Genomic DNA, 27,378 nt, shown 5'->3' with positions numbered 1-27,378 from the left:
GTGAATGCAGTTAATGAGCAATATCTCCGACTGTTCAAATGTTCAAACTTTATATATTCTTTAAATTTGAGAATTCACAGGGACTATGTAATGTAATTACTTGTTTTAGATATGGAATGATTGACACTTTTCAATTATTGATTGACAAGTACAGGAAAATAAAATGAAGTAACAAAACTTCTTCATTGATCTGGTTTTATTAATAAACAAAATACATTCAAAACTTTTCAAAATTTTTTTTTTCTTTAAATGAAAAAACATTTTTTCAATGGCTCAAAATATGACAAGTTTGTTCTCATTTTTACATTGCTTTCAAATCAAATACACAAAGGTTGCTTAAATATCAGTTGTATAAAAAGATTCTATTCTACATCTATCATGATATTTGGTACAAATCTGGTACTAACTAGCGCAACTTTAAAACTAATAATTTGAAACTAATAACTACAACACAAACACATTAAACTCCATCACAACACTGAATTTTTCCAACAATTGCATACAGTACTAAAATTCACAATATAGCAATCCTTGTTATTTTACAGTTATTGTAGTTCCATCAACATTGGAAAAGTTTTGGTCCAGTTAAAAAATGCATCATATAACTGACACATTAATAACATTAAATTGTGGGTGGAAGAGCAGTCCACAGATTGGTCTCATTTATTTTTATACGGTACAGGTTTTAATAACGCTGTTTTCACTGGTAATTAAATTTTTTTAAATTCATGCTCACATGTATTATAGAACCTGTTTCACTGGAAAATCTGTGAATTTAAACCCAGTGAATATTTTATTTTTTCCATTCAATGAAATCTTAAGCAGAGTGTAGCAATCAATGACTTTTGGATGGGTATCAACAGCATAGGTACAACACTGACATTAAAAATTCAATTATAAAACAAAGTCAACAGCAGAAAAAACACTTGTAATTGTCCAAAAGAAGAGATAAAGCATTGATTTAGGAATGTGGACTAGGAAGGTCAGCTGACGTCAAACCTGAGTGGTGGGTACCTTAACAGCACAAGCTAATTAGAATTCAAAGAGACTCCAGTTTTCAGAGGAGTAGTGAAATTTAGCTGACAGTGTTGATAATCTCATAAGCTTTGCAAATAAGCACAATACCATCCCTGATACATGTGCATGTAAATTGGAATTCTCTTGTTGAAATGGCAGTGTGGAAATAAAATGATTTATTGTCAAAAGCAAAACTACAAAATTTTATCACAGGAAGGTTTGGTTCAAGTTTACACAGGAAGGTAAGGTTCAAGTTAGGTTCAACACTTCAGACATCCTTCCATCTGCAACCAAGATAGTTTCATATTATTCACACTAATCTATATCCATCTACTTCACCCCTCTCTCCCTCAAACTCAAATGATTTAGTCTGACATAAACAAGATACCAACTAGTGCATCTCATACACTGACTAACCTAAAATAAGGTCACTACATTCTTATCAATGAATGATTATTTAGGAGTGAATGGGCCAGGACTTTTAGGAGGATTAAAATTGCTTCTATGTTTCAGTATTCCCACTAATTGTCATCTCAACGTCTCTGTCTTCAATCAGAGGAGAGCAAATGTTTGGTCTCAACTTCTTCTGAGTGTAGAAGAGAATGTATGCTTGGCATGATGTCACGTCTTCAATGGAACAGAGATCGAGTCTTGAATCGTTGCAGTGGACCCAAAAACCTGAAATATGAATTGTATAAACATCTGGTTGATGAAAAGTAATCATGAACTTGCAGTAAATGAATATAAAACAGCACAAACATGGGACATTTCCTCAACAGAAGTTTAAACAATGTTTTGCAACAGTAAAATATAATTGCTTTACATGGCTTATCTCCAAAGTTAGCTGAAGAACTGACAAAGACCATCCATGTCCACAGAGCCAAAGAACTAACATGCTCAGAATTTTCATTTCAACAGCTTGTAATAGACCTCTACATTATTACCACCACTGATCACAACAACTGAGATTGCAAAGACCCTGATATTCTTCAGGAATGTTCTATGTATCAAGGATGAAACTGGGTCACCAACACCTGATGAAGTCAAAAAAAAAAAGGGCATGGCTGAACGTAAAAGAATTCAAACCTACCTCCTTGAGCATTCCAGCAGTAAGCAGTGTAGTGACCAGAACCAAATCTAGAGATTAAGACAACAATTTTTTTTTTTCAAAAGGCATAATTTTGTTATTGAGTGTACATGATAAGGGAGTACTTATAATTTAACTACTAACCCAAAGTAAAAGTCATACTTATAACTCGATTTTCCCACAATCCAATGAGCTCTTCTAATGAAAAACACAAATGTAAGTTTTGACCTGGACGCGACTTGCACTAAATATTGCCGGTGACTCCTTTGATACCTTCCACTCACCTAAAAATATCTAATTAAAGCTTGTATTCGTTATCTGCGCAACAGTCATAATCGCCATCTTTGTTTATATGAGACCCATATATCTCGCGCATGCTTAAAACCTTTATAGCCGTTGATCGTAGCGACATTTTAGACGAACAAATGCACTTTTCACTGCTCCTTATACTTACCCCCTGCCATGGTGTATAACCACTGCAGCTAGATCATACTCGTAATCAAGTGGTTCACAGCCAAGACTGGGTGAACAAAACGGTTTCATATCTAACCTCTGACTGAAATCTACATGTACATTAATCTTCTCCCTATGCATTCGACCAGACCAACTAGAATGAAATATCAAATACAACAGAATATGTTAGGATTCTGTATGCGCACAGTTTAATCTTGAAACCCTTTAAAGTGTGAGGATATTCTTGTTTTTTTATCCAGTGGGATTTTGGGACATCGAGTGACAAATATATTTTGACCTGGTTTTATGTGAATGTGTATGGGTAGATTTGTGTATTTGGTTGAAGAATGAACATTTCCCAATGTTATAGATACAAGCAATGAGTCATACGAAAATACCAAATGTATTTGATTGCAAAATTGTTTCTTCACACTCTGACATTTATTTACTACATATATTGTGTATTAGACATTTTAATAAAATACTTAAACCTATGGCAATGGAATGTTATCCAGAGTACCATTTTCATTTCAAGAAATTCTAAAACCAACATATTCTTGTATATAATAGCTATAAACATAAAATCATGCTGCTCCCTCCCATCCACAAAGAAATATAAAAAAAAAAAAAGTTGGAATATAGATGGGTCGCAACATGATCAGTTATAATCAAAATCCACTTAAAAACACATTTGAAATACAACATGTTGCGAAATACCATATTTAACATCACATTGCCAGTATGGATACATAACAGCAAGAAGTGCTTTGGTGAGATATTTAATACAAATTAAATAATTTGTTAATGCTAACTCAGTAGCCAACACTTATTCAACTATTATACCAAATACATTATGTGGAATATGAAACTGTAAAGTACAGAATCACAAATAAATTTTAAATCTCCAAGTCAAATACTGTCAGTGTTATTATTTCAAGCTTCAGATCACATTAAATCAAACAAAGAAAAATTAGAAATTATGTTCCTCCAATATTTAATAATCTATCTTGCGTAACAAGTTAAATGCGTCGTAGTCATGACGTCATAGGATTCATATTACACTGTGCATTGACCGCTATAGACAGTGTTCCCGCTATGTGAATATGGCATTGACAAGTTCATGTGAGAAAAGTGAAATGAATGATGAAATTTGTGGTAATTTGTGAGCTGGTGATGTCACTGAAAATGTTGCCGCGGTACTGAGCAAGTTAGTGTGGTCATTCGATCACTGTGCAAATAAGGGTTAGAGGGAAGACTGTCTATCGTGGGTTATCATGGTACAATGTTGAATTTAAGGAAACACTTTAATTGTCTCTCTGACCAGTGAAGGAGGTGTGTGTTACTTACATACTAAATCTGTGTATTAATAAAGAAGGCAGAGGGAGAAGAAAAAATAAAACAAGACACATATCAGGTGTATACGTTGTGTGCACTAAAAAGTCATCAACATGTTGAACGACAAGTTCATGCACACAGCACATTGATCATCTTACAGTATCTATTAAAATCTGACAAAAAACAAACAAACAACATACCATCTAAGGCAATTCAGAAATTAGGTAATTCCCACAAAAAAGATGTACAAGTTCACTGGTAAAATAATTTAGATGCAATCAGTATTTAAATTACACAGATGAAGGCTTCTGGCGAGGTTGGACAGCACAATCAAAGACATGAATTCATCATTCAAAATATTCATATATTGTACGACGGAAACAAACTAAAAAATATGGCACACGATGCATTACTGAATTCTTTTCAACTTGATGTTTTCTATATGCAATTACCAGAGAATGTTTTGATCTATTCATTATTTCATTTCATTATTATATTTTCTATTTCATTATTTGCCATATGCCTGTAGTGACGTTTATGTCAAGAGTCAAAAATTAAAGCTTGTGTTTTTTGAGATTTTCACTTGTGTTGTAATCTTGACTAGTGATCCCTAAAGATGACAGTAAATGCAGCTTCCAAATTAATTGAGTAGTTCTCATATTGAGAGGGTGAAAAATGAGAAAGAAAAACCCAAAACAGGCGAGGTCACACCAAAATGATGTTCTTCTCTAAAACACCTTTGTTATGATGGCTGTATGGTTTACCAGGTTCACAGAGAAATTACGAAATTATTGCAAAGGTTGTTCAATTGAGACAGAAAGTGCCAAAGTTGAACCTCCCCTTCAAACGTGAGGTTTATTTGCAGGTTGAATGGGTGGGTTAAATTAAGATAGGGCTGAAATGCATATATTTTCTAGATAACTACGGCAACTAGAAGCAGGTTCCATTCATCAGGACACTCAGCAGGAAGGAGAACGTGCAGCAGCTAAAAGGAAACTAATATTCAAAACATGCACACACGTATGTTACTAATAACTTTACACATACATTATTTCACATAGAACACCATGCAATTGTTTGAAGCATCCATGAAGACAGTGATACTTACCGAAATCTCTTGAGATGAAGTCTTAGCACCTGAGGTAATGTGGTTATAAGTAGTTGTTTGCTAGCTTCAGTTTTGATGATAGGTTTTGATGATACACGCCGTCGTCTGCTGTTACAGTAATCACATTCGTACACACGGCCCTCAAGCTTTTCCACTTCTGTAAACTTTGCTAGCATTTCTACAACATCCAAAATAAGAAAAATATTACATTAAAATATTGTTCAGTTGTTCAGTTATATTTCCCTGGAGATTGCTCTTCAAAGATGCATCAGGTTGTACGCGAGGATACCAAAATTACATAAATTATATTTTTTCATACTTTAATGAATATGAATACAAAATATATTTCACAATTTCATGAAAAAAGGCAATCTGGATGTCTACAATTGCACAACGAATATGTTGAGTAAAAAAACTGAAGCTGGCAGGCACACTAAAATTACTGCGTAAAATGTCATTTCTATATCGACCTGAAATTCCCGCCCAAATACGGGAGGCAAATAAAATTAATTGACACCTAAATTTAACAGTGTGCCTGGAGATAACACTGATACTGATATATACTAGGTTGGTGTCCATGGAATGCACACATGATCAACATTCTCAAATAGAATGACCGACATTAATTAATTACTAATTCCCACATTAATTTTTCTGTCTGAATAAAGTCTGACTAAAAGTCATGAGGTTTAAGTTGAGAGGAAGCTAATAGTCATCTTCAATAATACAACAACACAACAGAGTAGGAAAGCATAAATGTCACCTGTAACATGGCAGCTATCTGTGGACAGTTCATTCCCTCTCCCGCACTGATACCTGAAAAAACAATAGAGATTGCAGATATAGTATACAAACTACACACTTGAAGCATTAACTGTACTTTTAGTGGTCATAATAATATTATAGTTGTTGCAAAATGAGTTTGCCATATATGCTAAGGCCATTTATAAACTTTGAAAATGGGTACCCTGTGCAAAGTTTAAGTCCTGTTACTGCGACTTTTAAAAGACAAATTTCTGTCAGTACGTAGCAATAAAATTTTATAAAAAAAAAAACTAAAATATAAAAGAAGATAAGTTTACATATATTGTTGGTTGAAAGCATTGTGAATATAGTGTGCAACATTAGTTAATGTACTCATATCATTAGTCTGCATTAGGAATATAACATTATCAGTATTTTTAATAATTAATTTGGGCAAATACACATGTAGGTCTTGGCGTAAAATATTAAATTTGGAACATTCCATCAGAAAAGGTATTGTATCTTCCACAACATTACTATCGCACTATCTATAAATTCTGTTCATGATTCATTTATGTTCATGATGTTTTCGGAAGGTACATCTTTTTCAATATACAAATCATGGGTATTGCTGGCTATACTAATTCTATGTGTTATATTAGTAATACTTAAGTACGGTTCATAGAAGTAATCTTTTTCAAATTTGTTGAAAGTTTGCCATTATTCTTTCTAATTTGTGATTTTCGAAGATTATTGTAGTGGCAATCCTGTGGCAATTATGTAACATCACCGTAAGCCTATTAGGGCTGGATATATATTTAATGAGGAGAAAAAAGCAAGTATTAGCCACATATACTACAGTGTAGTGGAGAATAGAAACTCACCTTTCAGGGAACTCCAATGATAGATCCCAGAATGGCTCGTAAGTATTTGAATTGATGAGACACTCTAGACAGGTGACTTGACTAACTAACTGACCCTGGAAACTTGAACTAATAATCTCGCTGGGAGTCAGCATACTACGGGGATTGGGAGACACTACGGTGGAAGACACTGCAAAATGCATCTCAGAGTTCAACTTGTCTAATAGCTCACTGAGGGAGAAGAAAAACATCCAACAAATTAGTTGCAGCAAACTAATCTTAACAGGAATGTGATCAATCTATCAGAATAATTTATATAATTTTTATTATACAACTGTCACTGTATCATAAAAAGCTGCAGCATGTCGTAATTTAGTATATCTGCATCCTACTGTATTAGAAAACAGATTTCCAAATACAGAACAATTAAACATGGTTCTACCAAGATGGTGGACAGGTCCAGGAAGTTCGTAGTGAGAAAGTATCACAAATTTCTTGGCTTCACACACAAAGCAATTGGACTAGGAGAAAATATAATACATAATACGAGGATATTCCAATGTTTCTGATAGAAACATTCATTAGTTAAATTAGGTCAATATAATTTTGGTGAGAATTGCCCACAGCTGAAATGTTATCATTATCATTAAAAAAAAATATCTGGTACATATTTGCAGTCCATACCATAGGAACTCCTGTGCATCTTGCTGCGAATAGCCTTTAAATGAGGGTATAAGTCTCCATATAGAACTCAGTATTGCATGTGGTGACACTATTGCCCATTTACCAGACCACATCACACGAAACAGTGCATGTAACTCATGACAAAGAGGTCTGTGAAGTGAAATATGTGAGATTTACCAATCAGGAATTGACGACAAGCTACCTGACCTTAAACTGGCAAGATTACTGTTACTGTTACAATATTTCCTCTATTAGAAGCGCATCTAAAAAAAAAGTGCATATGAACCAATAATTGCATTATATCATAAGGGTTTTGTAATCACACTAGCTTTTTTTACAAGAGGCGTAAATATGGCAGCCACAAGATAATCATACAATAGTGTGCTCAGACCACACCAAGTATGTGATTTAAGCTTATCTCATCAAATATGTTTGCACACTAACAAATCTGAAATAGTAATATCATTGAACACAGGCAGCAATCACGCATATAAGATTTATAATTGTCAAGGTCAATATTAAAATACTGAAGGCATCAGAGGTTCATATACGATTTTGTCAACTGCTTTATTTTCATGAGTCTTATTTTGAAGAATTTCATGAGTCAGCAAATATCAGAGTAAACAAACTACCAAAATTTGAGGCATGAAAACAATTTATAGAACTAGACCGATACAATTATATTATGATCAAATAATTCCACTTACACATTTCTTTTCAGTGTCTTAGGATCCTTGTATTTCCAGTTTTCAACTCCTTTTGACGATCCACCACTTAGACCGCCATTGCTTGCTGATTGTCTTTGCGATGAACTTGCATTTCTATGTTTATTCCTTGGCGTTTCAACTTCCTATGAATTGTGAAATCAGACAATGGATAAATAGTAGTACATATAGAATATGTACGCATACATTTCATTGTTTCAACAGTAGTGTCAGTCAATTAAATAAAGAATTTACTAATCATGAATGCATGAGGGGCATCAAATCATATAAAGATATTTGCAAAAATTCCAACAACATATTCAAAAGTAGATTCATTATTGCAAGTTGTTGCTTGACAATGTCTTGAAAGTTATGTTCTCCACCAACAACAAGAGCAGTAGTAGTGATAGTACCCAGTTAATTTTCAGACTCTAATTATTAAGCGTATCCTTTTAATTTGCGAGGTTCCAATAAAAAGATTTAAAATTGTGACCTTTTCATTCACAGGAATATGTATCATATTTTTGAGAAACGAGAGTATTTTCTGAAAGTCATGCTGTTATTTTTTTGTCAGATTTGCATACTGTGACAAACTCCATCACTTTACCTGTCAATGCCGGATCAAATCAAATCAAAAGAAATCAAGGCAAACGATTCGTTTTAATTCAAAATATTTGATTAAAATGTATTTTTTTAATTTTAATTAATTTCTATTAATTCACACACTTGAAAAAAACATAATTTTGACTAAGGCCAATTTAATACAGTAACGTTACCCAAAATAATGTTTAATACAGTAGAACTCATCCAGGCTTACCTTATAACATTCAACTGTTGTTTGCCTAGCATAGATTTTTTTTTTCCCATTTCCATTCCGATTGTCTATTCCTTTTTTTAAAAGGATGTCTGGCATGTCCAAATTAAGGAAGCAGTCACGAATTTTCTCAATATGACTGCAAGGAAATAAAAAGATGAAAACTCGGTTGTAATGTTTACATCACTGCATGTAACGAGTAGATTAAATTTTCAGTATTACACGCAGGGAATTCATATGTACCAATTACTGTATACCGACTTACCCCAAGACTTGTAATATAGAATTCATGTAGCAGGTGTTACCAAGATTGCGTAGCCCTGTAACCCCCGGTGTAATGGAGGTCCATTTCCTTTTACTAGCAGAAGATGACAACTCAGCTAGTGCACTGATTGGCCTTTTTCTATTGTTCAAACTACTAGTACTGTTTTTAATTTTACTACTGATAGCAACAGCATTATTTGCTGTGCATATGGAGACTTGTTTGGGAGGCGGTTGTTCTTTCATTTTTTTCTGTCGGCTCGATATGAGACTCCTCCAGGAAGTGAATATCTTTTTCATTAGGATGTGTCGTCGATGATACAAGGCTGTATAAGCTCTGTCCTCCATATGAAGCTGTCTCTCAGTAGCCCTGGTGATGAAACATTATTATTATTATAGACATGTATATTGGTAAGGTTTTGTAGATTCTGAGTGAAGCCAACCTCACAGAACTGCAAAATGCTACTGTTTATACCAGCACAATTTCATCTACCCAGTACAAATAGATCGGTGTATTACTGCACCATATTATGTCAATGAAACCATCACGTTCAGTGTTGTGTCATCAATTATCGCTAACCTTGTATGTTGGGGGATATTACAGAATTACATGCGAAATCTATCTAGCGAACATTTAACACTAAGTCACTTAAAATGGTTAGCAAAATAAAAAACATTTTAGCTGTACGACTCACGGGCTTTCTGTGGTATCTGGATACGGTGTAACTGGTCTCCGGACACGCCCACTTCGAGTTGACTTCTCTTCTAGATTCTGTGCTGCAATAGCAGTCAGGGTGGTACGCAGAAGTCTGATATCGCCGGCACTGTTATCATTGAGAACATAGTCATCACAAATATAGCTGTCAACAGATATAGAGCAAATCAGATACACATGTTTTTCATAGAATGGCAACTATAAGTATATAAGATCTTTCTTGTTATCAGAATTGAAGAGTGAGTAAAAGTTCAGATCTATACATATAACAACTGCAGCTATCAATTATAAGTAACAGGACAGTATCATTCAATCTTTTAGTTTTCTACACAAACTTAAATGCAAAATCAGCTTTTAAATTTACATGTAATTAAAGTAAAAGATTCTTTTTTATTGCACCTGTAGAATTGAAATAAATAGGTGAAAAGGACATCCTTCTCAAACCACTTGTAGAGAACACTGCTGACTGGCAGACTCTCAGTACATGTGCATAGAAAGATAAATATAACAAGATATTTTGTATTTATTTTATTTCTACAGAAAATATAATGAATATCTGAGGAATATACTAAACATTCACTGTAAAGTCATTGTAAAGTTGTCCCTACATTCCAACTAATCTTAAATAAACAAATAAATAAATAAATGCTTCTGTATGTTCCACAAATCTTTAGTAGGTGTGACTGAAGTTTGATTATTATTATATTACAAGCTGAAAGTTAAAGCATAAAAAAAAACCTACCAAAAGACGTATTTCTCATTAACTTCCAAAGCTACTGGATGGTGCCGTTCTTCGAAATGCTTCAAGGCATGTTCTTCATTGTATCTTCCACACGCCACATGTGGGCAGCTCAAACATGCCTGGTAGAGGACAAAGTACAGAATGTATGCCAGAAATATGAACAACGTAAGTGCTATGCATAAGGCTGTATGTGTAGCTATTAGAGATTTTATAAATGGGATCAGGACACACATGCAAGGGGAGACCAAGTTATGTGAACAATACTTAGAATTGAATACTGAAAGAAGTTTAACGATAATTTGAATAATGTTGCCATGACTATAATGAAGGGTTGAGTGTGGCGTGTCTAGTTTGTAACATAACCTTTGACCTTTGCAAACAGCTTACATGTAGTTGATTGATCCATGTCAATGGTTTTTAGTTTATTTTAATCGTGTTAGTTAAATATATTTATATATTTACATATTTAAATCTTCAAAAAGGTTGTTCATATAAATCAGTGTTCTTCCCACTGTCAAGCTCCATGGCTAATATACATAACAATAGATATAATTTGCATAATTCCCCAGAGTGTCACAATGAATTACATTATCTGCATTATTGTGGATGATCAGAGTTGCAACTGCAACTTAAAATAATGTTTCCAATATTTTATTTATTTATTCCTTTGTATTGTTCTAATTACAAATATCTGACCAATATCTATGTATCAAGTTAAATAAACGAAGTTTGAAATAAAATAGCAATATAAATTTGATGCCAAAGTCCAACGTAATTACATTAGGCAGCTTCCTAAAGTATAACATACATACTTGGCTGTGATCATTAATGTATATTTAGCCATGGAGGTAACTGATTTATCAATATTTGTCTTCTAGAGTTTTTTTAGTTAAACTAGCCTAGTTAGCAAGATTGAGAGTTACCATAGTGATTAAATTAATTTAAATTAATGCATTGGAATTTCTAAATCAATGTCAATGCTTATACATTTGTATACTATATTACTTTTAGTTTTATAATTTAGAATGAAAACACGAGTCATTGCTTAAATCAGTAAACAAGAAAATCAATATTAATATAAAGTAACTCATCCAATATTTGTGCAAAAATAGTGGCAAAATATGTAACGGCGGATTCTCGGTTAATTGATAACAATAACTGAACTGTATAAAATATCCCTGGTACAATGTACGTGTCTTCACTTTCAGGTTAGTTCTGCCGATTTCTCGCAACCAACAATGTGATTTTTCATTTGGGATTTTGAAAAACTTAACATAAACAGTTATGCCATTCATACGCACAACACTTAACTGTGTTTCAATTTTTAAATTGTCAGTAAACAAGGTCTTTCATAGTGGCACTTCTATGGTATTGACGTACTAGAATGAATCAGTGTTCACTGATGACGTCATTGACTGGCCCTCTAGAGGCGAAATAACGCCATGCACAGTGGACATTTGTCGTCTACTTCACAGCCCGTTTTATACCCGATATTTAGGGCATTTCGCAGCACATACAAGTTGTTTTTATCGACAGAATTTATTTATAGATAATAGATCTCAAATGCCATGTACAAACTGGTCTCCTTTAATATGGATCTACCCAGAATGCAGCATTTGTCTCGACATAGCGTTATGATTAGAGTGCCCTCAACGACAGATAGGCTACAGTCTGTGAATAAGGTAGGCCAAAACGTCACTAGCCATGATTGAAAGCAAGTTGAACTTTTTGACATCAAGTTTTCGGGGCCTTACACGAAGCCTGCAAAGATTTGTTAATTTCATTGATATTTTAATCATTAGTAAATGTACTTTCATAAAAAGTTTTATTTTCAACATTGGAATCAGCATTTCTTTGAATGATTTTTGTTTTGGATTTTTGTGTGTGAAGTGTCTACTCAAGGAATTCTATACCAGTAGACCAAGGTCCCTAACAAAATTTGTTAATCCAAATAAAAAATAGAATGCTATTGCACCAGCAACGTGAATATTTTTTTCTGGGCCTAATAAAATTGTTACGTAGCCTAGCCAGTACATACAAAATACTGTAGTTGGTTTGTACTTACCCAAACACTTTCAGTAGTCCCGCAAACCAAACATAACCATTTCTGTGGATTCAGAATGGAGTGGTTCTGTGCTAAACGTAGCTTGCTGACATGTTTGCAATTATCCATAGTGTGCAGTGAAATGCAGATATCGGAATTGGAAAAGTGGATTCAAGTCAATCACTGACCCTGTGTCATTCTACCATGCTGTGTTAACTGGTTTTCAATATACTATGTATATTTGGAGACATTAATATTCAGAGAATCATCAACTACAAATGAACGAAGAAAAGAACAATGGTTAAATAATCAAGAAAAACATGTGGTACTGTAAAAGGGTTAATTATTCACTGGGTTTTAATTTTGCTTATTTCGCTGACTAGAAAACGCAGTGAATATGTTTAATTTAGCATAGAACACATTATCTAAATGATAAAACTGTGAATTTAAAACCCATTGATAATGACTGGAATGGTAAATCAGCGAAATTTAAACCCAGTGAAAATTAGTCATTTTACAGTATGTGAAAACCTGTTTTTTTTTTCAGACACTCTACATGTATCTGTTTGATAACAAACATTACAGGTATACTTGTAAGCTAGACATAATACATCCAACTTCTCCGATATGATCCATGATAGCATAAAAATAAGCTTTGTTAATGGCAGTACAGAGTTGCATATAACGTATAGTGCTACTGTGTTTGATATATTTGAAAAACATCTCTTCATGGAAGCAGACATAAATCAACTATTACATTTAAGATAGTTTGCTACCATTGAAAAACATACTCTGAAATAAAAATAAATGGTCACCAAATGAGTTTTCCACAAAATGACATCGAAAGTTGATCTAAAATTCATTGTTTGCATACCGTACCAGTAGTTTACAAGTTCACAAAATGGTTTCTATGGCAGAAACATTCCATCACATCTCCAAATTTAGTTTGATGACTTATGCTAAAAAAATGATATGTAGTGTTATGAGAGCTACACAATGGCTGTCACTAAAAATTAGAGAATTTTTAATATTAGTAAAAGTTATCCATGGAATAATATGTTTACGTAGATGACAATTTTGGATTATTTTGCATATGATTTCTTGAAAATATTCTTCCATCTCATTAAAAACTTTAAATATGAATCACTTGAATGAATGTGAACCATTTTTGAATGATTTACTGTGACAGTGATCAATTTTTTTTTTTTTATGTTTTATGCTAGCGAACTACCTTAATGTATACTTGATCATTAAAATAATTTATAATATAATTTATTTTGACCATAAATACAACTCTGTAATTTATATAAGCTCATGTGCTACTTTATAGAGCAAATGCAGTATCTGCAATGAATATTACCCTACGCTCCAAAAGGTGATACATTATCCCCCACAACACTGACATAACCTGTCTAGCCCCAATCCAAACAGCCAGTTGAATAATTTAAATCAGCCTAGGGTAGTCATTAAATAAAAATGTAATCAACAATTTTCACTATGTTGTAATACTTGAACATTTCGAATGTTTTCCTATATTCGGTCAGAAATGTGTCAATTTATGCCATGCTACAATCAGTGTTATTTTATCAAGTACAGACGGAATGATGACTGAATATTAACAACAGAATTGAAGTGTATTTACATATATGTACTGACTAGTACTCATAAAAGTTGTATAATTTAGAGCATTGCGGTGAAATTAGCATTCCTGGAAAGCAATTATAACTCTTATAGCATACACAACTTTCTTTCCACATGGATGTAGAATCAGGGTTTCAGGCAGTAAAAAACAAAACAAAAATCAAAGAATATTCATAAACTGAATTTTGTTTTTACCATCATCTTTAGTTATTATCCTTAAAACAATGCAAAAACAAATAAGGTACATAAAACACTACATGCACATTGCAATTCATTAACATTTCTGGAGTTTGAGACTTATTTTTTGTGGTTTCAAAATGTATTGTGTAATTGCTCAATAATAAGAAAGCCCATGCAGTAAAATGTAATTGAAAGGCATTGATAAAATAGACAGACTAAAACTGCCAACACAAGGAATACAAGCAAAGGAAGGTATTTGTTCTATTAAAAATCAAGTGCACATGTAAAGAAAAAGTTACACTTATTGTTAACTTGATAACCATTAAAAATATGACTTATTTTGACTATAAACACACCTCACTGTCTGTGACTACCTACTATCTTATCTAGATTGCACTAATACCCATGGATATTGGTACACTTAGTTTGAACAACTTTTTCCCTCCAAATTGCTGAATATTTTGATGTTTTGCTAGTGTTGTGTTTTTTTTGTCAATAGTAAGCCAAACTTAGTTTCTAACCATACTGATAACTAAGAAAATCCAGAGCACCTGATTGTGACTTCCAATAAATGAAAAAATTAGCTGCAAGGTGATGAGAACAAGTACTTACGTTGGTGATTATATTCTCCAAAGGTTTTAAGCATTTTTAACACCTCTATAAATTGTCTTTTACCAGAATTTGAGGTAAATTGAACATTCCGATCACAAAAATTTGTTGAAAAACAAAAACAGCAGATACATTAGGAATAGGGTCCAAAATAGTAAGCCAATGGAAGGTTTGAGAGAAACAAAATATCAGTGTTGCGCACCTCTGTCATTTACATAAGCATGTGAACTACTAATGAACCAAATATGGCATACTGGGACTGGGTGTGAAGAACAATGTTGTCTTTTGCAGTGTGAAATGCACAAACAAACCATAAACCCTTAATATCATTATTCAGGATACATTTTGTAAGTTATATTGGGGAATTACGCATGGTACATTCATTTTAATTGCCTCATCTATTACGTTTTGAAAAACAACTCAATTTACGGTGACATTTATATATTTACATCAAGTAATTATTTCTATTAATTTACGAGTTTTATCACTTGCAAAGCAGCAAAATTAACCACAGTAAAATAGAGTTGTGAGAATACATAAAACCATTTTGTTATACACTAGTATATGCTCACTTAATGTATGCCTCAAAGAAATTCATTTTTTTGTGTACACAAGTTAGTCGAACTATCAAATGTCAATACCGCCGCCAATCTTCTTTTGGTAAAATTACATTCACCACATCCATCTCCGATAGAGGTACATGTTGAGGCAAAAACATTTGTAGTGGTTATAATGAAAGTAACAACACAACATTGTTGTATGAACTAGTTTTATTCCCATTACCCAGAGACGGAGAACACATGGGGCATACCACACATGTGAAAGAGTCGTCATTGGGAAAATCAGTACACTACTTTAATGCTGAATTTGCTTCAGAAGATTCATACATGATATTTTCACTCAATAAAAAAAGTAAGGCAAACTTTCTGACCTAGGAAAACTCCACTGACATATAAAGCACATACATATTTTATGACGATGCATTGTTATGATGAGGAAACAATGGATACGCCGAAATAGGACATCTATATTAATATTGAAAATATTAAGATCCTCACAGTAATATTATTACAGATGTTTTATGAAATTAATTCAAAACAACTGTGCAGGAGTTAAGTAGACGATCACGTTTAACAGTGATACAAACACTGGTACCAATTTTTATTTGCTTTATCACTGCTGAAAATATATAATTTGTAGTTCTGTTAATTGTCCTAATTCCTTGCACATAGAGTGACATCACTTTATTTGTGTAAGGCCATTGCCTAGAAGAACAAAATTGTTGTTCATAGTAACAGGCTATTAAAATACTGTACAGTTTACGAAGTAGGATTTTAATTTTCTTTTCTTCATCATTTTGTTTTCAATGAACCAAGTTATTTCTATTACAATCACAGACTTATAAATCGGAAAGAATTACAACCAATTGATAGTTAGTCATGTTCAGGACATCCAAGGAAAAAAAGAAACAAAAATTGTAAAAGTTTGAGCTTTATCAAAAATATTGGTAAATTAGATTAATATCGAAAACATGTTTTCCTGCAGCCTAATTACATGCGTAGTTGCTCAGCTTTACAAAATACAGTACAAATGTATATAAATAGCCTGGGCTTTGTCTGGATTTTTTGAAGTGTTTTAAATTCGATAATTAAAATTACCCTTCCATCTCAATGTATTTTATATTAAAATATTTAGTAAATCCTGTAAACAAATTCCCCTTTACAAGAGGGAGAAGAAACATGGTTCATGCATTCATAAAAGCTTTATACAAAATAATGCCATCCTAGCTAGCTAACAATGGCAAATATGATATATCCTCATTTATTGACCTACTTTCTTCATTGCTCTTCAGATTCTATACTATAGTAGTTGCATTTGCGCACAGCTTCTCAGCATGGGCTAAGAGGCTCAAAAGGTCAGCTCATGCTACAAGATGTGCAGCATAGACTAAAAACAAAGTACTGTAAACGCATTAATTATTTGCTGGATTTTATGTTTGTTAATTTGCAGATAATTTCGCAAAATTAAATCGCTTCCCTGCTAAGTTTGTGAACTTAAATCCCTGTGAAGACATCAAAATAGTGAAATCAAATGTCACTGAAAATAACTGATCATACGGTACTAGCTAAATCTGAACCACTTTTAAACCCTAGGAAGGCTAACAAAGTATGCAAGAATGGTTAGCCTGGGTCTCATAGACCACAAATAAATAGACTGGCAATGGTTTTATAGAGATGTCAATTGGCCTAATCCCAGGTGAACGCGTGTCTCGGCTAAACTGATGGCTCATGCTTTGCCGAATTTTGCCAAATGGCCAGTACATACTCAAGAATCCTCGGTCTCACATGCATTTCAGTCATTCTCTGTATTCAGTTCAGATCACCTGGATTAGAAAGTATTACGTCAAGTTACTGAATAATATATTTTTTAGCCAAAATTTAACTTAATAATTTAGGAAAATAACAATTATTATTATCTTTATAAATGTAGTTACAAAATGTATGTTCTTGAATGTATAATCATGGACGCACTGTACTATTAATGGTAAAATCGTATAATGAAGGAAAAGGAAAAACTTTTATGGCAACACAACAATTTTTTTCTCGATAGTTACTCAAGTTTTCTAGGATAGTTCACGTCGCCATGTTTACAATAAAGCTGGTTTTATGTTATTATATTTCACCGATCATGTTTAAAAATTAAGCCTTTGAAAATCAGGAAAAAAACTGTACTGGTTAACTAAATCAAGGCAAAACTAATATAACGGTCTCGAAATAGCACTGACGAGATGTTTTGATGTTTGAACCTTTAAAGTGTTTTTAATTTTTGAAGTCTTGTATAATAATTGTTCGTGGGCATAGCACATGATTAAAAGTGTAGAACTATTTTTTGTCGCTTGAACAATGTGATATGCTCTGAAAACTCGCTTGTGACAGTGTTGCTTTTTCAACACCAATGGCCTGAATTCTAACAGTTGTTGTTTACACTGTTTTTGTTTCAGGGAAAAATTACCTTCATTGTTTGTTGCACAGGAAGTAATCCATAATGAAAAATAACCATCGCAAAAAATTATCATTTATCTGTAGAATTTGTGGTAATTATCTGAAAACCAGATCTTCAATACGATACCAAGCTGTGACCCTTCGCATCACTTCTCGTTGAAACACTGCAGTTTCTTGTGAAGTCATGCATTATCGCAACACTTCGTGGACATTTTCTTATCTCCCTCAGTTGTTTATAAAATTAAAATGTAAATGCAGAAGTAAACTAGTGACACATGTTAGATCAAAAGAAATACCTGCATTGCCAGTCTGTTTATTAGTCTGAGCTTAGGCTAAGCACCTACTGGCCTGGAACATGGCAACAAAATCATATTTGTTGTTCATTTAAATATTATTTACTATTATATTTATAATCATTCAACTTGGTATATCATTGCTGAAATGACAAGGAATGTCAGTGTATCCAGAGATATTGTTTTTTATCACTTCCTGTTATTCTGTAACTTTCACTTTCTAAATTCGCATTGTTAGCGAACACAAATTCCCTGGTTACAGTACTTAGAAATCAAAGTTAAAGAGACTGGAAATTTGTATATTCTTTGTAAATTTGGATAAATCGTCATCTATACTAGATGTAGCCCCCTTCCCCACCAATGTTCACTGTGAAATTCTTTAAATAAAAACTATGTGCACTTGAATAACAAAAGAACTCATAGTTTCCATGCCTGGTTGGTGAACTTAAAACCCAGCTCAAACAGCATAATTGTGAAATTTAATAGCAGTGGAAATAAATGGTTTTATGGTTGGTACCTTAAAGTTCAACCCACATACATTACAAATGTTCAAGGTTGTACGATACAGACATTTAATCAAAATATTATGAAGGGATAAAAAAATATTACTGTTTAAACATATCGGTAGTTGACAGTGAAATGCATTAAAATAAGTACTCAAGTCCCATGATACCCCCCCAGCAGGGGCACAGCAAGTCTGAACAAAAGGTGCATTAAATATGTAAAGTGGTACATCAATCATGTATCATCGACAAAAGATAGGAAGGTGGTATAAACTTGTGCATCATATTGTCTTTTTTCAAATTTTGGATCTCTTCACTTTAATCATCAATTGAATGACCTTGAGACAGAATTGGATGACCTTCAGTCAACCTGGATCACACTGATACATGTTGTAGCAATTAAAATGCTGATGCCCAGACATCTTGATCAGCCCTGTTTGTTCAAAGGTTTACTGAACACAATGGTATCAAGAATTCATGTTTTGCAGCACAAATTTTGTTCAAATGAAATCTCAATAGAACCCATTCAATACATGTACAAACTGTCTGTCTGACTTGACAGATAAATGCATATTCCAAGCGGCTTTTGGTGAGAGGAAACAGAAGAAAAATTGTCTACTTGCTATGGGTGGTCACCTACCTATAGGTCCTTCAGCTACATATATGTACACGTATTACAAACAGCATTACAAACAGTATTCAAAGAAGGATAATGATGAATTTGGCAACCTATTCAAGAAGTAGACAAAATATAACCACCTGAATAAAAAGTACTCCACCATTATTGCAAAGCTATACTACACTCAAATTTATAAAAAAAAAGAAGTCTCATAATATTAAATTTTTTTTTTAACAAAATCAACAAAATTTCTAGTGATTTCATTCACAAACTTTTTTTCTCAATTTATTGAAAAAAAGGTTTCCTGAAGGTGATTTTGATTCTTCATGAAAAATTAGACAAAAAGCTGAGACACACAAATCTTTTTAATTACTCGGCCAAATATTTTGTATTTTGACATACCGGTATTTGAAAATGTTTCGAGAAAAAGCTGTGTATCATTTAATACTATGCCAATGAACATACTGTATGTAAGATGCTATTTAATTTTTACTGACACTATGTTTCACATTTTATGCAGTGATATGTACAAGACTGCTACATACTCTGTTCCATTACAACAATTCAAAACTACAACAGCAGCTTTGTGCATGTATCTATTGCAAACTAAAGGGTCAAAGTTCATGTTTTCATCCCTGACCTATTTCAGAGCACAGCCTGGTTCAATAGAAATAACAAATAAACTATCAATGTTTGCATATTTACAGCCTAGGGAGCACATAGATAATAAATGAGATTATGTGTGGTGGTTTATTTTAAATTTTCACTATAATTTATTACTAGAGGAAAGAAAGGTTTGTTACATTTTTTTACATGTACAGGCAACAACTAATAGATGGGTACCATGATGTACCTGCTAACATTCCAATCCTTGATGTTTATTTATTTTCCATGTTTATCAAGTGCAGATCTCTGGTGACAGTTAGCAGATTCAGTCAGTTACACTATCAGGGGTCAACATTGCACTATTTACATCAACAATCCTACTTTGCCACCATTCCAGAGTAGGTCATAAACAATTTTCTCAGCTAACTCCAGCGCATTTGTATACCATAATTAATTGCCCAGGCAAATATAACTACATCTGATATTAGAAAGAAGCATTGGAGTGTTTCCCAGTTGGCTTGGAAGGGACTGATAGAAAAAGAAACAATGGCTACATTGTTTACCTGCATTTTTAATCTTTAATGAAATCACATACCTTATCACAGCCTTAGATATATGAAATCAAAAAAAAAATCAACAAAATATTTCTCTCAAGCTACTGATTAATTTTTGGGTTTGTAGCCAAGAAAAGCATAACAATTGCAACATAAACAGAAGAATCATTACCTTGTCATTTACAGGTGTTTTTATCATTGATAAAGATGATTTACAAATTACAACGTATATTTATAATTAAATAGCCTAAACATGCTCCTACATCATTCATACAAAAATATTCTACTGTGGACTTCTATTTAAATATTCCATTTAGAAAGTCAGCAAACAACATCAGAACGCATCTTTTGTTTATTAAAAACCATTCACACAGCATGTACACTCAAACCATAGACCTTATGTCCGTGCTCCAATTAAAGATTAAATGACATTTTTATGGATTCCAAGTAATTATTGAGAAATCTAATGGAATCATGTGTAGGAATTGTTAAAATAATTAAGCTAAGAAAAAATTGCAATGAATTTAATGGCATTTTCTTTTGGTGTTGATTGACTGCTTTGGCATGGTAGAGCATGTGGCCTTTTGTCTCTGAGATACATAATGATCTGAATCTGTGAATGTCCTTTCGGGTATTTTAGTTACCATTAAAAAGTCAATATTATTATACAAGCAAAATTATTATGATAATGTATTATACCATCATATTACAATACAGCAGACTCATTCAAGATTTATTCTAAATAAGTACATTAGTAATAAAACAAGCAGCCTCTCGACTGAGATAGCTCCGTTGTTAGTAATGCACATTTCAATTAAAGAACAGAAGATATCATTAGAAAATGAACAATATGCATAGTATCAATGCAATGGGACTTGCTGTTTTCAACAAGAATTCAAAAATATCATTTTTCACCACAAATGATTGTGGTTTTTAACAAGAAGAAAATATCACTTTTTACCAAAAATATTCACCAAAATTAGAAAATTAAAGATATCGTCATGAAATGAACAAATTTGAGAATGGTCCACATGTAGTACCTATATATGTAGTATCAAAGCAATTGGACTTGCGGTTTTTAACAAGAAGTCGAAAATAACACTTTTTACCAAAAATGACAAAAATATTCACCAAAATTAGAAAATTAAAGATATCATCATGAAATGAACAAATCTGAGAGAGGTCCACATGTAGTACCTATATATGTAATATCAAAGCAATTGGACTTGTGGTTTGTAACAAGAAGTCGAAAATATCACTTTTTACAAAAAATGACAAATATATTCACCAAAATTAGAAAATTAAAGATATCGTCATGAAATGGACAAATTTGAGAATGGTCCACATGTAGTACCTATATATGTAATATCAAAGCAATTGGACTTGCGGTTTTTAATAACAAGAAGTCGAAAATAACACTTTTTACCAAAAATGACAAAAATATTCACCAAAATTAGAAAATTAAAGATATCATCATGAAATGAACAAATCTGAGAGAGGTCCACATGTAGTACCTATATATGTAATATCAAAGCAATTGGACTTGTGGTTTGTAACAAGAAGTCGAAAATATCACTTTTTACAAAAAATTACAAAAATATTCACTAAAATTAGAGAATTAAAGATATCATTACAAAATGAACAAATCTGAGAGAGCTCTACATGTAGTACCTACATATGTAATATCAAAGCAATTGGACTTGCTGTTTTTAAGAAGAAGTCGAAAATATCACATTTTACCAAAAATGACAAAAATATTCACCAAAATTAGAGAATTGAAGATATGATCATGAAATGAACAAATCTGAGAGAGGTCTACTCAAGGTACATATACACCAAATATCAAAGCATTCAGGCTTGTAGTTTTCAAGAAGAAGTCGAACAAGTAAAACATTGACACAGACGCCGGACAATCACTCATATGATAAGCTCCGCTCGACAAAGTCGACAGCGGAGCTAAAAAGTTAAAGGCTTTATATTTAAAGTTTCTTTTTCACTATTTATTTATCATGCAACTTTTTGTGTACAAATGGACAAACTCAAGTACATCCCTTCACAAATTGTTTATGTGACGACTAAAACCCTCTGAAATGTTACAACATGATACAATCATGCTATTGTTATGTTAAGGTAGCGAGAAGGGTTTTGTGACATTTTCGAATAAAACATTCTCTGTCTGTTGTGTTGTTCAGAAGAGTAATTTAGCTTATATATTTCAAAAGACTAAGTATAGAGGCACAATTTCGCACAAACTGGACAGTCGTTGTTTACATAATTATCACGTGACATCAAAAATGGCGAACCTTGTAAAAATGACTAAGTACGCGATTGCGAGAGCACACTGCAGAATTTCCTGGTGAAATTTACGTCATGCATTGTCCGTAATCAAGTCCATTGAAATGCGTCTCAGATAATCAAAAGACCTATTATTCCGATTTCTATGCAGGTTTGTTTTTTTGTCCTCAACTTATTTCATACTTGACACCTTTAACAGACTATTATTCTGTGACAAAGCATTTTCTTTAAAAACCCAGACATATTTTTCACCATCATTATCTATTGAACGATAACTGCGAGTTTGAATGTCCTAGTCCGAACGCACTTGATTTGGCGGCGGTCCCAATGAGTCGTACTCAATCGAAACTTCAATTCGAGAAAAACGCGAAAAACAGTTTTGGTTAATAAAACACTGTAGATTTGCAGCATTATTATAAATATTCACTAAAAATGGCCAAACATATTAACCACTGATATCATAGAGCTCATAAAGAGTGTCTGATAATGAATAATTTCATGCTCGAGCGTGAAAAATGAAGAAAACTGCTGGCATTTGAGTCCCCACTCCAGGAACGTTCGGGTTTCCATTGTTATGCAAACGAATAACGAGGGATAATCCTCTGACAAACATTACTGTCCCACTGTACACGCTGACAGTTTACAAACAAGCTAATCCTTCAAGTGTCTCTGATAAGTGATCTAATAAAACGGTTTTCATGGTGAAACAAAATGGCCGATGTTTGAAAACAAAATTGCTGTGTCAGAGTGTGACACTGAGTGGCAGATTTTTCTTTGCCTCATCTGTCAACGCTTTTTTTTCGCCACTGCGTTAGAAAACATGGTACAGTGTATTAGTAAAATAGAATATTGACTTGGAAAATAAAACGATTTAAAGGAAAGTTGCGCAAATTTACAGTACTCATTTTGCACTACCTCCCGCCCGCTCCCGCGTTCCAAACACCTTTTTTCTCGCTTTTTTGACCGCTTGTTGAATTGGACAATTATTTAGTTTTATTTTCGACCGCGCAAACCCCGAAATATCACCGCTCGCTCGCACGCATTTAAAATTCGGACTAACAGAAAAATTTCCGAGGTTCACATTGTCTTATAATTGTCTTTATGGTTTTTATAGATGTTGAACAGCTGACAAAAGTTATAAGCACGCAACCTGATCCTTTGGCCTCGATTTGGCTTGGACTGAATATTTTATTTTAAACAATATTCTGACGTGAAATACAAAATGTATTTCAACACAAGTACGACATGGTTGTCTGGGTTTTCTTTCCTGATTATTGAGTCTTCGCAATGTGTTTTGTATAATTATTGTTGTTTTCCTCCGAGGCGAAGACAAGCTGAAGGACTATGAAGCTAAATGGCAGTTCCATGCATGGGCTGACTGAAAGAATATATTTCTAAGCCTAAAATAAACCTAGTCTTTCGTTGATAATTTTGATTGTTTGGAATGTCTGTCGACCGTGTAATAAAGACATTATTCTCTATCAATAATCCGCCCAAAATAGGAACATTTCTACTAATCGACGTTTTTCGAAAAATCTGCGATTAGGCTGCGAAAGTAGAACATTCCGGGGGGGTGAAGAGCATCGCCAGGCGATGGACGCGGAGTTCTTTGGCAACGACCGCAAACGTAATTGTGATCAGCCATTGGTTGGCCACAGAGGTCAAAATACGCGTTCTATTTTTATGCGTTAAGTTTGGCTCTTCCGTTTCACCGCCTCCGGAATGTTCTACTTTCGCAGCCGTGTGAATCTTGAGTTTCGAAATTGTTCATCGACTGGCCACCAAATATCTATGGCTATAACTAAATTTTTAAGCCCAATAAATTATTCATACATGTCAAGCTCTGTTCGATTTTTTCAGGGCCTGTGGCCGTTTTTAGTCGAAAATATTTTTTGTGGGAACAATTTTACGTATACGTATACGGTTTAGGCCGAAGTCATTCAATGATCGTGACCTAATTTTAAAAATTGAATGTCAAATTTTACCAGACATGGACCGACATGGATTCGGTATCGTTATTTTTGGAATTAATCATTAACATTTCCTCGTTTCTCTGCTCTGTCAAAATGAGTTACCTATGTTTTTTTTCACGTGATTGTCTCATTAAAATAAAATAACATATTACATTTAGAACAAGCACCCAAAACACGTAACAAGAGGTCCCAGTTCAGTTGCTTTCACGATACAAGTGTCATACAACTATTAGATTTGAAGTGCCGTTCAGAATTTAATAATAGTTAATACTAGTTAGTTGTACGTTCACACTTTACTATCAAAACCACCATTTCGACCACCCCTGCTGCGCCAGTGATCAGTGTTTGGACGAGCGGTCGGTGTTTTCAATGAGCGAGCGAGCCAAAAAAAAAAAAAAAAAAAAAACGCGATTAAAATGCGGTCGGTTTCCGGTCGGACAAGACCGCATGGTCGGAAATTAAGCGTTAAGCGGTCGATGTAAAAGCGGAAGGTTGGGCGAAATGAGTACTGTATGGCCATGTTTCTCCGACGAAGTCTTGACTAACAATAATGCTGACAATGGACGTTAGATAAACACTCATTGTTTGCAACTGGAAGCTTATCACCCGTTATATCAGAATCGTCAACAACGGAGTATACAGATAAGATGTTATCATTTAAACCCTTTCAAAGATAAACAATATGCAAACGGCAGTTGTAGTCTTTTCTGCTAGCGTTTTAAAACACTGATTTGAGCGACGTTATTTCGCAATTTCGATCTTTTGTAAACCTGGGATGATGTATCAAGGTCTAAAGTAAACGTTTTATCAATTTTTGAAAAATCAAGAAAAAAGTGAAAATTTCCCTTCTCGCTACCTTAAATCAAAGTTCATTTTTATTTCGTTATACTCATAAAAAAAAGGCCAAATAATTGATTAACAAATAATTGATTGTTTACTGCATGAAGTATGGTAGATGATTATGAAACTAAAAACACGTATTTTTTTGATCCATAATTAAATGCACACAGTACGTACATCATGTAACATAAAATCATTATTTATGTCATTGTTTACTTCCGGTACAACTATTGTCAGAATTCTTACAGAGAGACTGAAACAAGAGCGCCCAAAAGTTGTTGGCTGACAGTGCGCACTTTATTTAGAGTTGTGAAAATCTTCTTTTGCAGGGAAACATAGATATTTTATAAACAGTGGAGGTGACTGACCCTGTTCATCCAACTCATTGGAAAAGCAGGCACGCAACGAGGACTTTAAAAAAACATGTCGTAATTTAAAGCAATGTCACATGTATTGACTTACCTTGTGCAGTACTAGTAATTTGGTCACTACCGCAATGAGATCGAAAGTAGTAAATCCGATTGGCATCAAATTTATACAATTTGACACAAGTGCAAAAAACGCGGCGACTTCGGTTAGCTTTTTTTCTAAATTCGATGGAGTGCACTGAGAAATAGTGCCTCGCGTCCGTATTGACAGGTAGCCGATCAATTTGGTACAATCGAGTTAAATACGGCGGTAATCACTGGAACAAAACAACCCTGAAAGCCTTTAGATATGACTTGTTTTTTTAAAAAAAAACATAAACTAGAAATAAAACATCGAAAATCTAAAATGTGTAAAGTTTGACTTTCCTAAAGTAACCCATGAACCGCCATCTTGGAACTTCGCTACCCACAATCCCATGCGAGATCGATCGATGGCTGTTCTGTCGACATAATTTACCCCCTCCCATCGGCTAACAAGGGACCATCCATTCAAATTATTTAGGGGTTCTGGCGGAGGATTATTTTTGCGACTCCTCACAAAATGGAACGCAACATTGGTCCTCCGTGGCGGCATTTGTTCATTCCTCTCCATATCATAATCAGTATTTGAAAATAAGAAACAAATCGGAGCAATTTACATAATTTCTCATGACGCCGAGAGTATAGTGCATGTAGTCAAGCTAATGGTTCTTTTGACTAGTCCCTCTATTAGAGAGGCATTGTGGACTAGAGTATGATCACACAGGGCATTGGATTGTCGACCAGGAAGGGGGTACTCACCTGGATTTTGGCTGGGGATACTCCGCAACCAGTTGAAACCTGGACCAAAAAGATCGACGTTGAGGGCGCGTTGACTAAAAAAACTGGCGTTTTCGCCAAAAAATTGTCTCAATTTTGCTAAAATGGCTAAAAAATGTATACTTCAACTATGGAAGTACCCTCAGCAAATTGCAGCAATTCCATAAATGATGGCAATTCCATAAGTGAAAGTGACGTCCCTAGTCTCGTATTTTACAGCAGAAGGTTTAATGCATGTATGCAAGTCCATGGAGGTAAAAAGATCTCTTTTTACCTCCATGGCACGTCTAAGGAAATACCGAATATTCAGCTAATGTACTAGTATATTAATCGGAGAAGGTTCACTTGTACGTATGCTGACGTGCGATGACATTCTAGTAAATAATATTATAATCCTGCGATTATAATCACGTACCTAAAAAAGAAGTATCAAGTATCAACTTGAAGAACATACACGAAGTCTCGG

At 33.7% G+C, this 27,378-nt stretch overlaps 1 protein-coding gene across 1 annotated transcript; it reads right to left on the bottom strand.

Moving 5' to 3' along the window:
- Positions 1 to 178: 178 nt before the first annotated feature.
- LOC100375318 (ubiquitin carboxyl-terminal hydrolase 44-like) lies at positions 179 to 26,529 on the bottom strand. Its single transcript, XM_002734227.4, has 14 exons — positions 26,149 to 26,529; positions 12,593 to 12,843; positions 10,528 to 10,646; positions 9,766 to 9,930; positions 9,075 to 9,440; positions 8,813 to 8,948; positions 7,999 to 8,141; positions 7,292 to 7,441; positions 6,629 to 6,838; positions 5,764 to 5,816; positions 5,001 to 5,178; positions 2,559 to 2,711; positions 2,108 to 2,154; positions 179 to 1,695 (listed from the first exon to the last, which is right to left on the bottom strand). Exons 2-14 carry the CDS (start codon positions 12,698 to 12,700, stop codon positions 1,520 to 1,522), a joined length of 2,004 nt encoding a protein of 667 aa, XP_002734273.1. The 5' UTR covers positions 12,701 to 12,843; positions 26,149 to 26,529; the 3' UTR covers positions 179 to 1,519.
- Positions 26,530 to 27,378: the final 849 nt, after the last annotated feature.

The sequence above is a fragment of the Saccoglossus kowalevskii genome, chromosome 7 (genome assembly GCF_978046115.1).
Source record: "Saccoglossus kowalevskii chromosome 7, keSacKowa6.1, whole genome shotgun sequence".
In the NCBI taxonomy this organism is placed as follows: domain Eukaryota; kingdom Metazoa; phylum Hemichordata; class Enteropneusta; family Harrimaniidae; genus Saccoglossus; species Saccoglossus kowalevskii.
Note: the sequence above shows the minus strand (reverse complement) of the source record. Positions and strands in the feature narration are given on the sequence as shown.

What these genes read in the sequence shown, in the direction of transcription:
- LOC100375318 (XM_002734227.4), bottom strand. Translation starts at nt 12,700, where the DNA reads ATGGATAATTGCAAACATGTCAGCAAGCTACGTTTAGCACAGAACCAC. An exon ending in CAACAGTTGAATGTTATAAG is followed by an intron (nt 8,142 to 8,812) that starts GTAAGCCTGGAT and finishes CACAATTCATAG; the next exon opens with GAAGTTGAAACGCCAAGGAA. An exon ending in GATGCACAGGAGTTCCTATG is followed by an intron (nt 6,839 to 7,291) that starts GTATGGACTGCA and finishes CTTCTCCCTCAG; the next exon opens with TGAGCTATTAGACAAGTTGA.